This window comes from Fringilla coelebs, assembly GCF_963513975.1.
Source record: "Fringilla coelebs genome assembly, chromosome: 4".
NCBI classification, from domain to species: domain Eukaryota; kingdom Metazoa; phylum Chordata; class Aves; order Passeriformes; family Fringillidae; genus Fringilla; species Fringilla coelebs.
The window spans coordinates 24,231,051-24,245,045 of NC_140032.1; the positions used below are offsets into that span (position 1 = coordinate 24,231,051).

Sequence of the window (13,995 nt, forward strand, 5' to 3'; positions counted from 1 at the left end):
TTTTATTTAACTCTCTGCATTTACAACAAGATTAATGCACTCTAAACTCATTAATCAGATTTGGTATCAACAAATAAAGAACTTTCACTTTATTCCATGAGCTTAGATATCTGTGTGGCCTGACAAAATTGCACAGCACGCCCACTCTAACCAATTATTCTCTCAGTAGCTCAGCAGCTTGTCAGCAACAGCTACCTTTTCCTGAGGACTAGCTCTGATTTCAAGGCTTCAGGAGAGCTAATACCACCCCTTCTCTCTTTTCATGATTTCTCTTCACTTTGTAAAAAAACCTAAAACACCTGTAAATTTATCATAGTACTTTATGTTTGATTCTAGCTTCCTATGGAGCAAATCTATACAGTTTTTGTAAATGCAGCCATTTTTATATTTCCTATTTATATACCTTTAAAATAGCTAAATGTTAATTATACATCTAATAGTGTGCAATGCTGGTAGCAGCATGGCTGCATACTACATCCTGAGGAAGTACTTGTGCAGCTTATGCACAAAGGCAGTGGGGTTATAGTGGCATTAAAAAGTAACATAGTTTCAATTCTGTTTTGTCACATCCAGATAAACCGCTCAGCAATGTTTATTAGTGACTGAAGATATATACCCTCACCTTTCTTTTTCATGAATTAAACACCACAGATTTGTGAGGCTCTGAATTTTAAGCAGCTTCATCAATCTAATCTCTTTTATACTTTCTGAGGGAAAAAACCCCAAAAATAACCCCCCCAAAATTTAAGTATCAAAACTTCAAGCACCATTGGTCTCATGCATTCCTTTTTCTTATAAATTTAGTAGTCATAGGACCTTTTTTTGTTGAGGCAGGGAAGTCTTAACCTCATGCTTGGATACTCCAAGAAGCAGAGTTGGCAGAAACTTAAGGCTCTGCTCTTGTGATGCTCTTTCTGGGTACAAGCTTGTTTATGGGCCTTCAGTAAAACAGAGGCTGACAAAGTGGAACAAGTCCAACAGGGGGACACAAAAATAGCTTAGGGTCCAGAGCACACCATATTAAGAACACCTGAACAAGTAGGATGAGTTTAACATGGGGAAAAAAAGAAGACTAAGGGAGGGATTCCTTCTGCTAACTGAAGCTTGCAGACCAGCCATCCTTGTCCAAAATGTATCCTGCATAGTGAAAGAGCAAGAGGCATCAGACACATTCTGCAGCAATAAAAATTTTAATTCAGAAGAAGGAAAAAAGACTAAGTTGAGCATCAAAAAAAAAATTACCTGCTGCAGTTGGGAAGACCTCCTCCTTGTGAATACCCTAAACTTCATCAAAGTGCTGGGCAAGCAAAACTAGCCCTGCTTTTAACAGGGATTTGTGTCTATATGACTTCCTGAAGTCCCTTCCAATCTTGACTACTCCATTGTTCCAAGATCATTACATAATGAAGCAGATGTTGTTTATCTGCTATTACAGTTTTTTACACTCTAGAAGAACTCTGAAAAAAAGCTTTCCAGTAGTGCAACCCATAATCAACACTTTCCAGCAAGGTAGCTTACTTGCAGCAAAAACTTTGTCAGATTAATTGTTCCTTCATTTTGATTGTTTAAGCTGCATGGATTACCTGACACAGCTGCCAGTATTATCTCTAGATTTTGTTTTTCTATCTAAGCGTTATTCCTCAACAGTGATTCGCTTTTCATGGTATAGAAAGTAAGGACAATAATTAAGAACCCACTCTTCTGCTCATCCCTCTGCCCACCTCTCCTCCCCCCAAATGGCTGGTCTGCAACCCAAACCCCAAAGCTACAACAAGCTGCACCTACTTTTTCAATTAGTTCATAGCTCTCCTCAAGTTTGAGTACTCTGTTTTGTATAGCTGTAGAAGCACGGTGATAGACATCCAACCACTCTTGATAATCACTTTCTGAAATCTCAGCCACAGCAAAACACAGAGTTCTTAAGCCTAGAGACAAAGCAGATAATGATTCAGTATTTCTTAATCCCTTTGCTGATATACCTGCAGTGAGTATCTTTTGAAAGCTGAAATTATTCTGTATTTTATGTATGCTTATGCCTGATTTCAAATTACTGCTGCACATCTTGAAGAACTTTTTAAATATACATAAAGTAAAAAAGAACTATAAATAGAAATTTATTCAGCAGAGTAACAGTTTCAAAGAAGCTGAATATAATACAGGTGATGTATTTCACTGGAAAAAAATAGTAAATTTTTATGCAAGATTTTACTTAGTTTAAACTGTAAAAAAACATGAAGAAATCCCAACACTTGCTGAACAATATGTATGTTGAAACATTTAAAATGTAAAATTGAATTGTATTTCTGAGAAAAAGATTTATAAACTTTGAAGTTGCTACGCTGGAAAGAAGTAAAGTTAAAATATATCAGCACAATGTTACAACTGCCCTTTTCACCCCTCCTCAATATTCTTAGGGAATTCCATTTTGAAATTTATCATCTAGAAGCCAACTTTGAATCCCCTCATTTAACTTTCCCATCTCATAGATTGTTTTAGCTTTCCAAATTCTTAAAATAAAATCATTTTGTACCATTTGGCAATTTTACTTACCAACCTTTGAGCTGGTTGATATTATTAACAGATTTTTTTCCTTCAGCAAAAATCTGAATTAAGCATTACAGCAAGAATTTGAGACGACATGATTTTAAGAAATATCTATTTTTTGACAACACACATTTTACACTCAATTTAAGTAGCTAGGTGTGAATTTTCTAACAGCTCATTTTCACATATTACCAGATTTCTAGAGAATTAATCTAGTAACTCTTTATATACCAGTCACAGTTTGCAGGCTAGCAGATTTAGAAGGGGGGCAGGCAGGATTAATGTAGTTACCCTTTGGTCACTTGCCCACTCTGCTTTAGGAGACAAACAGCACCACAACCAGGATGGTTAAATGCAACCTTTATTTGGTCACAGGTTTCTGGAGCATACAGCTCAGCACCAGTGGCACTTTTGCAATTATAAGAGGTTGGGCATGAAATAATACATGTGTGTTAGATGTAAGAGTAATTTAGTACCTTCAGGATAAAAACCATGTGTAATGTGGGTATTCTGACAACTAAACAGCATTAGGAACACGGTGTCTCACCATCTAGACTTAGAAGAATAAACTTGAGGCTGACAACTCAACTGATTTTTCTTCTCTGCATAATAAGGATATGCGAACAAGGTCCAAAGCAATGAATATAGGTGAAGGGGAGGAAAGGAATCTATGTCTGACTAACAGTGATACTATTTCCACAATGCTTTCAACATATTTTCTGCAGACAATAAAATAAAGAAATCCAAGCGTATGGAATGTCAGCAAATAGTTTTTTCCAGGTATTTGCTTTCTCTTTTTAAATCACTGCCTAAATATATACATTTATTTTTAATGTTTAATATGCTTATTTTCATTGTGATTTAAAAGAATCTTCCAAATAAAATGTGGAAAACAAAATATCATTAAACCTGGTTGTTAACAGACTGAACAACACAGGAAAATTAAAGAGGATTTTTCTATTTATCCAAGCAGGCATTAACACTCCAGCTTAATAAATGCTTACATATAAATGCCAGCCATGCTAACCACTTCATTTTTGAACAACACACCAAGAGCAGGCAGCAAATGCCAAGGACATACTGTCCTGCCACATGAAAGGATACTCATGAGAAACTTTGCAACATAGTTGGCTGCAATTTAAATCTGAAGTAAAAATAAATACCAAATTTTTAATCAATTCCAGAGATATGTGATTTTTTTAAAGATTGAATTTTATCCTTTTTAAAAGGCTAGATATTCACTCTTCCGAACAGTAAATCTTTTAATCTGTTGGAAAGAAGGATACAAAAAATATCTGAACAAACTTCTTAATCCTATTGTATGTACAGTGGTTCTAAAGACAAATGGAATTTTTCACTTTTGATGTTGATTTATTTAGTTCAACTTGACTGCTAAGGAGTTGTACTACTGATGTAATGAGAATGTTAATTAAGAACTGGGTTGAAATTTTCCCATCAATTCACACAGGACAGAAGACAGTGATCTAATTTGGTCTTTTCTGTAACCAAATATATACCTTAAGAGCCAAACTAACTTCGCACCTAAGTAACTTTTTCTTGACTAATTCTGGTTAAGCCTTTCTAGAACCCCAGTGTGTATCTGAGCCTCTGGGCTATACCATCAGTCAAATTTTTTTGGGTATAGTTCTGCTTTCAACTTTATTGTAAAATTTATTCTAACTTTTTTACTTTAAAATTCTTTAAGACTAACCAAGTGCTTCCTGCAGGGATCTTGATATGAAAAACTAACAAAAGAAACAGATCTGTGACTTGTTTCTGCTGTCACTGATAGTACCAAGAGACTGAAGCTGGTAATACACTAGCCAAAACTCTAAATTCCATGATAAACCAGAAGACAAAAGCTAGAGAAGTTGTATGCATAACAAAAAAAAAAAAAAAATCCTTCATGATAACAAGAATATCTGGCCAGAGATTAATTAACAAAACATAAGCATTGGTTTTTAGTATCCTTCCCAGTGTGAGTTTATTTTTAAGACACATTAAAGATAATTTTAATGTTCTAGTAGCAGCGTATTAGAAAAATAAAGAGGTAGAAATTCTGCAGTTCAGATTCCCATAACTCTTATAATTCTGTTTCCAACTCTTCTCTACCAACTCACTGATAAATTATAACACTATGATACTGCAAAGTACAACACTATAATCCTCCTGAGATACTAAGTGGGTATGGCATTGAACATCTAGGAGCTGTGCAGAAACGTTTCTACATTCTGCTTTTCTCATCACATCTGTACTGTGAAATCCACTATAATTAAATAACTGACTGGCTGCTTGTATCAATCATCCTAATTTCACAGTCTTTTAAATTTTACTTACTATTCCTACTTCACAAACCCTCACAGAGAGGTTCCCCACCTCTGGCAACTGTTTTGTAAAAGCGATTATTAAAACTGCAGACACCAAAACAAACCCTACGGACACTGGCAATCCCCCTTACTGGGACTGGTGACAGAAACAATACAGCTAAAAGCTACCTTAAAAGCCCTACACTAATAATTTCCAACCATCTTTACTTTGGCTACTTCTTCCTGTGTGCCCATCCCTGCAGCATCACTGGGTATGGGACATGAAAGCAACCATGGGAAATGAGATCTTCACAGAAACAATGTGCTATGTGTTCGCTCTCTGGAAAAATATGTTTTGGTTAAAAGATTCTACTGTATACTCTGTGAGTGTGTGGGATGTTTCTCAGGGTTTTTTTAAAGCATGAAGTTATTACTAAAATTTCTTAGGAAGAGGAAGACTTTTCTTAAGGAGACATTGCTAAAATGTAATTTTCAAACATATCGTGAGTAAAATACTACAGTAAGACAAAATTTAAAAAATGGAAAGTTGAACAGTAACTGAATTTTGTATTTATTTTTATACTGAATAGTATCACTCACCTTCTGTAGCAAACTGCTCTAGATGTTTTAAGGTGATTTCTTTGTATTTTGAACTTTCAGCAAGACGGTCATAAATGACAGTATCCTACAAAACAATTAAATATAGCTCAGAACACTTTAATAGAAAAATTATTTCTGTTTTGGATAGACAATACAAATCATGCAGGAAAATGGCTGACAAAAAGAACTGTATTATTTAAGCATCAAAAATTAATAGACATAATCTTATTTCAAAAGTTAAAGAAGGACTTCTTAATCCTCAGATTTTCTAAATTTAAAAATTCTGTTATAATGCAGTCTTTTTCGTCTACATTTTTTGATGTTATTTCCCCTTATTTTGAAAAGTGCCATAATGCTGTCCTCCTCTTTTAATATTATGCCCACAAAGTTAAATTAGTGCTTCATAACTGCCATTCTCAGATTTTTTGTAGCCAGCTTAATACATGGAATATTAACAACAGGTTTTGGTTTTTTTTTTTTTTCCACAAAAGATGACAAAGAATGGACATTTATATTCAAAAAACTTATTTTCCTTAAACCATTCTGGAACTGGATTTCATCTCCTTCCCCCTCAAACTTGACTTGACATACAGACTGAGAAGTAGTGAGCAACTCTGCCATTCCCATATGCATTATGATAAGGATACCTTCTCACAGGTCCTGCTTTAGGAAAATTTACTTCTGTGTAGTATCAATGGTTGGTTAACACTCCCATCTAGTCAGTTATGCTAGATTACTATCTCTATCCTAGTGATCCATGGCCTGCTACTCCAGCAAGTAATTAACACATGTTAATCCTTTTCTTGGGAATACAGAAGGAAGTAATTATTAAGAAACATAAAGGTATTCATTCAGTACAAAGAATAGGATGAATAGGTCTTTCATACCTTCATAGGCAGTTAGGAAAAAAAGACATTAACTAGTTCACAGTGAACAGCTACAGAGCAAAACAATGTAAATTGAAAGAGGTACATCAACATTCCTTCCCCCACATTTTCAGTGTTTTCACTGCAGTTATTACAATCTTTTGCTTTCATATTTTTATTGGTAGCATGCATTCTCTGTTACAGTGAAAAAATAATAAAACTCACAGCTCCTTTGCAGTAGAGTCTTAACTTCCCTGATGGTGTGCGAACTATCACTGACATTCTCTTCCTAGTGCTGAAAGAGAAATAAATTCTCCATATAAGGTGGTTCATAAATATAAGCATTTACCAATATTTTACCTAATAATATCAATATATCTCTTATATTATACATAGAATTAAAAGTCAGTGCTATATATTCTGAATGATGTTCTCAGCTGACTGGGATGGAAAACAGTTTTAATGTCTACCAATTAAAATTAATGCTATATTTCTGTGCATACTTCTGTAGGCCTTTTTCCCATTAAAATGATATAAAGAATTTTCACCTTCATCTAAATACTGTATGGAAAAAAAGCACCTTAAAGCACAAAGCACTTGTCACCAATATCATTAAGAGGCAGTGTACCATGGACTGCTTCAGTTTTTTTCTTCCTTCCTTCCCAGCCAGAGTTGCTCATACACTGTACTGTGCTGCAATCCTATTACTCTTATCCCAGAGTTTCTTTTATCATGCACAGTTTTCAGTATACTGAGAGCTGGAAAGGGGCTGGACTAATTTTAACTACTCTCTGGCTCTCAGTTGTTATTTTTTCTCTTTGTCCTCATAATTGAGGTAGAAATTGGAAAAAACATGGAGAACACTGTCACAGTCTGCTTTCTGTCTTCTTCCCTTTGAGGTTTGCCAACAAGCATTCTTTAGGTGCAAGATCATGTCCTGTCAAGATGCATATTTATATCATAAGTCTTTCAAATTCCAACTTTATAAATAAATCTACAGAAACTATTCAGGGAGCAAAACACTTCTCATAGAAAATTTCACAGTAGAACAGAGATGGAAATAAATGGTCCTTTAACAATTGTGGTTCCTTTTGGAACTGGATCCCATTTATACATCATCAAAGAGTATTACTGTATGAATGGTTCCTGAAGTTCAGACTCCCTTAGAAAACATCGTGTAAATGGAATGTGGAAATACGTGAAGGAAAGAAATTTAAAATTATAGGTGAAGTAACGGGCTGAAGAGTATCTTCAGGAAAACATTTTCTAATTCCACCTGGGCATGCACTCTGATTCAAGTAAAAATTTCTGAACAGCAATATTAAATGACATTGTTACTGTGAATACTGCACAAAAGTGCATACAAAGCCATTAACTACTGCAACTTCTTTTCCATTTCACCTCTAAACCTCAGATAAGTAGAATTCCAAAAAGCTTCACACAGTGTCCAGTTGTGAATCTACTTAGACAACACTGGAGAAATTAGGATCATCTAAACTACAGTTAAGCTGCCTAAAATAAAAGCAAGTCTCAGATTCACATTGATTCCAGCCAAGACTATCTAGCTTCTGCTACTTGAATTCATTACACTTGCCTGAATGTTCAATTCAGAAATAGTGAAGGAATTACAATAGGTTAGGGGGTGTATAAAACAGTAATTTGACCTATTTACCCTTGACAGGTAAAAACTCAGCAGTTTTGTACTTGTCTTGCAATACCAGAAGATTGCAACCTTGAAGTCCTGTATGGAGCTGCATATCATTCTGCTGAAGATGTATCAAAGAATAACTCATGACTTCCTGTAGCATTCTGAAATTTTAGCTACACAGACAGATATTGAATCTTGACTGACATAAACTTTCATACTAAAACTGCAATAAAGCTAATGACCAAGAGTTACTATCAAGGACTTCTAACTTAAAAACCTTTTAATGGCAGTGACAGTTTTATTTCCTTTTCCTGGTGAACTACAGTAAGCCACTAAAACCCACTACTACAAACTGTCATTGTGAGACCACTGTTTTGTTCTGCTTGTTCTCTGTAGAAGCAATGTGAGCAGCCATAAAGATGACCTGGTTACAATGGGAAAAATACTGAACAGAAGATGTTTGCTGAATTAGAAATTAGAGACACCCTGAGACACCATCAATATGCACAAAACTGTAACTAGAATTTTTTGTCTGGAAAAGGGAGAAAATGTAAGAAACTAGGAATAGACAAAAATCTGGAAAAATAAAAACTGGTCTTTGAGAAAACAATGCACCATCATCTACTGGTGGTCCTAAGTGAAATACAGAAATTAGAAGCATCTACTGATTACTGAATGTGGCTGTGTCCTGCATTTCCTTTAGTCTGTGCCCCACACAAATTACTTACCTGTATCCAACACAGGGCCCCTCTAAGAGCCAGCCCCAAGCAAATCCTCCTCATCCTCACCCCTAGCACACCCTCAAGGGTGTGCTTGTATACATTCCTTTGCTAACAGTAATTTTTAATAATCTGCAATTAAAAAGAAAAAAGTAGGTAAAAAAAGCCCCCATGTCCTTGTGTGCCACGGAATCCTGCAAACCCACTGTTGTGATCTCTATGGAGTGGCAGGCTGGGTAACCCCTGGGGCTGTTACTAAGAGGCAGAATAGCTGGTCATTCCCAAGGAGTTACAGTGGAATTAAAAATAGACAGAAGCATCTTAAAGAGACAGAAATACTTCCCTCAGTCACAAGATTTGCCAAGCAGCTCTTGGTAGGTCCGCTTACTCTGAAACCTGACTTAGGATTAACCAACCACAGAAAACAAACACTGCTACAGAGGTTTTAGTGCCTCCTGTCAGCCACTCACTCTTTTTTTACTTTTAGAAGTATCACGTCTTCAGTCACAAAATGAGCATATTCTGGAGCTCTCTACATGGATGAGAGGAGGTAAGGCCCCAAATGCTCTAGGATGCCTTCTGTCTGCTCAGTAGAACAGCTAAGACAATGTGGATGACTCATGAAACCAATCACACAGGAGAGACTAATCAAGATATGAGTTACAGGTAAATACTCCCCTTTTCACAGGCACAAGTGAAATCACTGGAAAAAGAGAATACCAGAAGTGAGAAGTCTACCAAGTATTCCTACAAATTTTACTTCTGTAATATGCTTCTCTGTAAGACTGTCCTATCAAATCTTGATGCTGTTGCACTCTACTTGCAGAAGAGTCTTAATCTAGCTGGTACTGGAAAGTGGTGAGGAGCTCATTGGCATTTTTGCTGGGAAAACTTGCAACACCTGCAAACTCTTAAGAGTTTATTCAAAACAGATTACTTCTCTGAAGTTACATGCTCCTACCCATACAAATAGTGTTTTCGAGCCAAAATTTCTCTTGCTGTGGAACACGGGTGACCTCTAGTGCTTCCAACAAGTCAATTCCAAGCACAGCTAAATATTGCAGAATAACAAAAACATCTATAAAAACTGAATACTTAAAAAAATTGTGGGATCAGTATCCACCAAAAAACTTATACCTCCAAAGGCTGAGATTTAAAAGCAATTCTCCCACCTCCATAAATTATCACTGTTTAAATTACAAGTTTAGACTTATGCGGAAGTTTAAAAAAAAATCTATTGAATCAAGACAAAGATCAAAACCAAAAACAAAGTAGCAATCCTTCACTGCTACTCCAGAAACACAGTACGAACTTTCACAGAAGTCAAATTAACGGCAATGCACTTGGCACTTCATACTTGCTAACTTACAAGAAAAATAAAATGCTAGCAATGCCTGCAAAAAAAATGAAATCATGACATAAATCTAAAAAATTCACCTATGTCCTCTACAATATAAAAAACCCCCATTAATTGCAAACAGACATTAAAACACATTCAAAACTATAAAAATAACTTTCTGTTGAATCTTTCATTGTTTCATATTATTATTGCTATTACTATAGCTATAGGCAACTACTCTGATTTCACACAACTTATACATCTTCAGTCTGTCTCTCATGCATTGGCTTGTTTTATTTTTTCTCCTTTTTTTTTTTTGGTGTTTGTTTTGTTTTTAGCTAAGCTTAAGGGAAATATAATATGGCAGGAAGGAAAACAACAATCACTTTCCATGGGCACAATTAAAGTAATCATATTTAGAAAAAAAAGGAATTTCCTCTACAGGCAAATGTCTTCCTTATCCTGTGCCAAAGTAAGCAATAGGCCTACACAACCATTTAGAACACAGGCAGCATACACAGATACAATATAAACAGCTCTGCATAAGAATTGAAACTGCATCCATAATTCTTATGGGTACATTTATAACTCCAAGAACTTCGCCATAAAATTTTTACTGAAAGCAAAAGATGTGATAAATTCATATCCCAAGTAAACCAAATGGTCAACTACTGTAGTGATGCTGCTCAGAAGATAATAAATCTCTAGAGTCTAGAGTATTCAAACAAGCCATAATTATACAAGTATATTTAAGGTCAAATGCAAAATCTCATTTAGTAGTAATGATAAATACATTTACTTTTTGATAAATCATATGGTGTCAGGGCTTTCAGAAATACATTTAGAAGTTTGAATACTTTCCTGTATTATTTTCCACAGATTTTTTAAAAGTTTTGATATCAAAGGTTTTTTTAATCTTTGAGCAAAGGCAAAAGTGAAAAATATAAGTCATAATTAGACAACAAGAAAAAAAAAAACCTCCAAAAAAGTTTTAAAATAAACCAGGCAGCGTAATCTTAATCATGTACTCTGCTTTGTCTATAGAGTGTTTACATATTACACAGATACAAGCTACACAACCTGCATACTTTACCTGCAAAAATATAAATAATGCAAGCATTTTTATCCATGAGAGAAGTCGCTAAATATTTTCACATAAAGACACCAAGTACAAATTTACCTTGTAAATTCCAGGACATTTAGCAGTTCATATCTCTCTTCCTGTCCCAACTGAAGAATAAAAAAAAGCAAACCAGAAGGGTAAGAATTAAAAAAAAAAAAATTCAAGCAAAAGAACCAAAACCAACCCAAAACCAACCGAACAACATGTCAATACAAATGTTTCATAATGCAATTATTCAGATTATTTAAACTAAAGCATAAACAAATTCAGTAAATTGTAATGCTACTCCAAAGTACTTACAGATTCAATGATTACTGAGTCAGGTGTCCTTCCAGTGAATACAAAATGAAGATTCCTGGCTGCTCTGACTAATGCTCCTTCATCTGCAGCAAGTTCAACAGTTATTTTACAAATGTACCAGAAAACTGTTAATCATGATTTAATCAACACAGTCCAGGCTTTTCTACTTTTCACTTCCTTTTTCCTTTATGGATTTTAAGATTAAATGTGGTGCTGGAAAGAACTCTTAGTTTCTCCTGTGAAAACTGATGAAATGAGTTAACAGTTCAGAGAAAATAAGCCCTGAAAACAACACACCTCACAGCTCAATAATGAGAGCACCCTCCTCAAAGCACCTAGGTTAGCACATTCCTCAGGTCACTGGACAATATACAGTGTTTTTTGTTTAAGTTCTGGTTTGGAAGAGAAGAGTGGTAAGTCATTGCTGTAAATAACAGATACTTCAACATCTACATTCAGGAAATCAGCACCCCCATCTCCAACAGTGATCAGTTGTCTCCAAGTGGCTCAGGATGTCAGAATGGAGTTTGCTTGCAATGCCCAGTAAAACACTTCCATGACACAGTTAACTTTATTTGTGGCAATACCTCTGCCCTTGTCTTTCAACTGTTGAAGAACAGGATTCACAGAGGTAGCCACCTAGAAGCTGGGGAGCCAAGGAAGAACCTCTGCACTTGAGGCAATTTTTCCCATCATAAATTGTAACACATTAGCTCAGCAGAGCTGAGCATATTTTCATCATTCTGCCTTGCTTCATCATTTCCTGATATCAAAAATTGTCTATGAACCCCAATAGGCTAGCCTTGAAACAGACCTTCTGCAAAATAGTATGTTCTCAATCCTTACCAGAATTTATCACAACTTTTGTCCTATTAAAAGCGTTCCTGTTTTGATGATACAGTCTCTGTTTTAAATCAGTATCATGGTTACCAAGAACAGAATAAGCTTACAGAATAAGGAAGGAGAGACATTTTTTGTACTGATTTGATTTTTATTTACTTCTGAGCACTTCCTTTACAACTCCACAGTGATCTGACCTTAGCAGTGCTGTATGGTTACTGATTCTTTGCCCTTACACAATCCACATAACATTCAAATGTATTTTCTAATGAAACTAAAAAAGTCTAAATCCTTTTTTACAAAACTGATTTTAGCTGATACCAATTAGTTTTTGAGGGGTAAGTTTGTTTTTTTCTTTAATTTTGGAAGATTCTTCAAAAACAATGAACTGAGTAAAATTTGCTTGTTGAGTTGACAGAAGATGTTCACTGAGTTATTTGAGTCTCACCTGGAGATGCTGCTTGATATATAATTTTATCACCTTCTCTTTCTGGAACTGCTGTATGACATACTGCCATCATTGTCAAGAACTCACATATTATAGGTGCAGTTGGCTGAGAAAGAAAATAGGTCAGAGTGTGATTAATCATTTAAGCAATAAACAATCAAAATGTAATAGATATAGACAAATAATAGTGCACAAAAATTTAATGAAAGGTACTTCTTTTCTTTAAAAACTACCTGTTAACTAATTTCAGCATGCAGGGTAACTTCTTTCTGCTGTACTTACATACTGGTTATATAAACAGAATTTAGTGGCATTTGCTATCATAACCATCAAAATTAGATATCCAGAAACATGGAACAGTTCAAACAATAACTTATTAGGCAAGGTAAGTAGGAATGATGTATTGAAAGAATTTTACTTTATTCAGAGAAGTCTCTTTGGATGTCATAATTTTTACTAAAAAATAGTGTCTTTTACTTTTTGTCTAGTACTGTATTTGACAACACTTTTTGAGAACCTTTAGAAAGATGTAGCAAACAAAAATCACACAGAAAATGTTGCAAGATCAGACTCCTTTTAAAGATGAATATATCAGGCACTTCAAAATGTAAAAAGTGGAAACAATTTTAAATTATTTAGTCAAAAGAGGGGAAAAGAAACATATAAGTAGAACAGTCGATTGGATTTGACAAATACAGCTAAGAACTTTATTACTACAGCTGGCATTTTGCAAAAAGAATGAACTGGTTTAAAAGAAACTCCAGCATTCCCTGTAAATGAGCTCAAAGCAGCAGCTGCTACCTCAGCTGAGGGTTTCTTGTAGCATACTTACGGTATTTCAGTGTTGTACTTCAGACTACGAATAACATTACAATTACTCTATAAAATACAATAATCTCTGAAAACCTAATTTAATTCTGTAGTGCAGAAACACTAATGGCAGCAGGTTCTTATTCTCTTCCACTGATGGCCCCCAAATCCTCTAAGATGTATTCACAAAGCTGAATTACAAATTCTTTTCCAAAGCACTTCAGAATAAATTTTAAATGCAGTATTGAAACCTCTCTTTCAAAGTGTACCTGAATTTTTAAGCTGCATACAAACACATTTTTATAGCATGCTTATACTATATATACTTAATAATACATTTCTACCAGAAAACTTTGAAGATTCAACAATTGGACACCAAGGACACTTCAACAACAGCAGTAATAGCTGATGCCTCTCCCCGTTACTAGCACTGTAAATAAAAATGGCCTGCG

The 13,995-nt window shown here is 35.0% G+C and overlaps 1 protein-coding gene across 1 annotated transcript in view; it reads right to left on the minus strand.

The window, feature by feature from the left end:
• Positions 1–13,995, minus strand: part of ATP8A1 (ATPase phospholipid transporting 8A1) — a gene marked incomplete at its 5' end in the record, with an annotated part of 99,320 nt that overhangs the window by 45,685 nt on the left and 39,640 nt on the right. The window contains 6 exons of the mRNA XM_084203998.1: positions 1,786–1,925; positions 5,451–5,535; positions 6,542–6,611; positions 11,203–11,252; positions 11,446–11,528; positions 12,734–12,839. Of these exons, the coding sequence (XP_084060124.1) occupies positions 1,786–1,925; positions 5,451–5,535; positions 6,542–6,611; positions 11,203–11,252; positions 11,446–11,528; positions 12,734–12,839 (534 nt within the window). The remainder of the gene's footprint in view (positions 1–1,785; positions 1,926–5,450; positions 5,536–6,541; positions 6,612–11,202; positions 11,253–11,445; positions 11,529–12,733; positions 12,840–13,995) is intronic.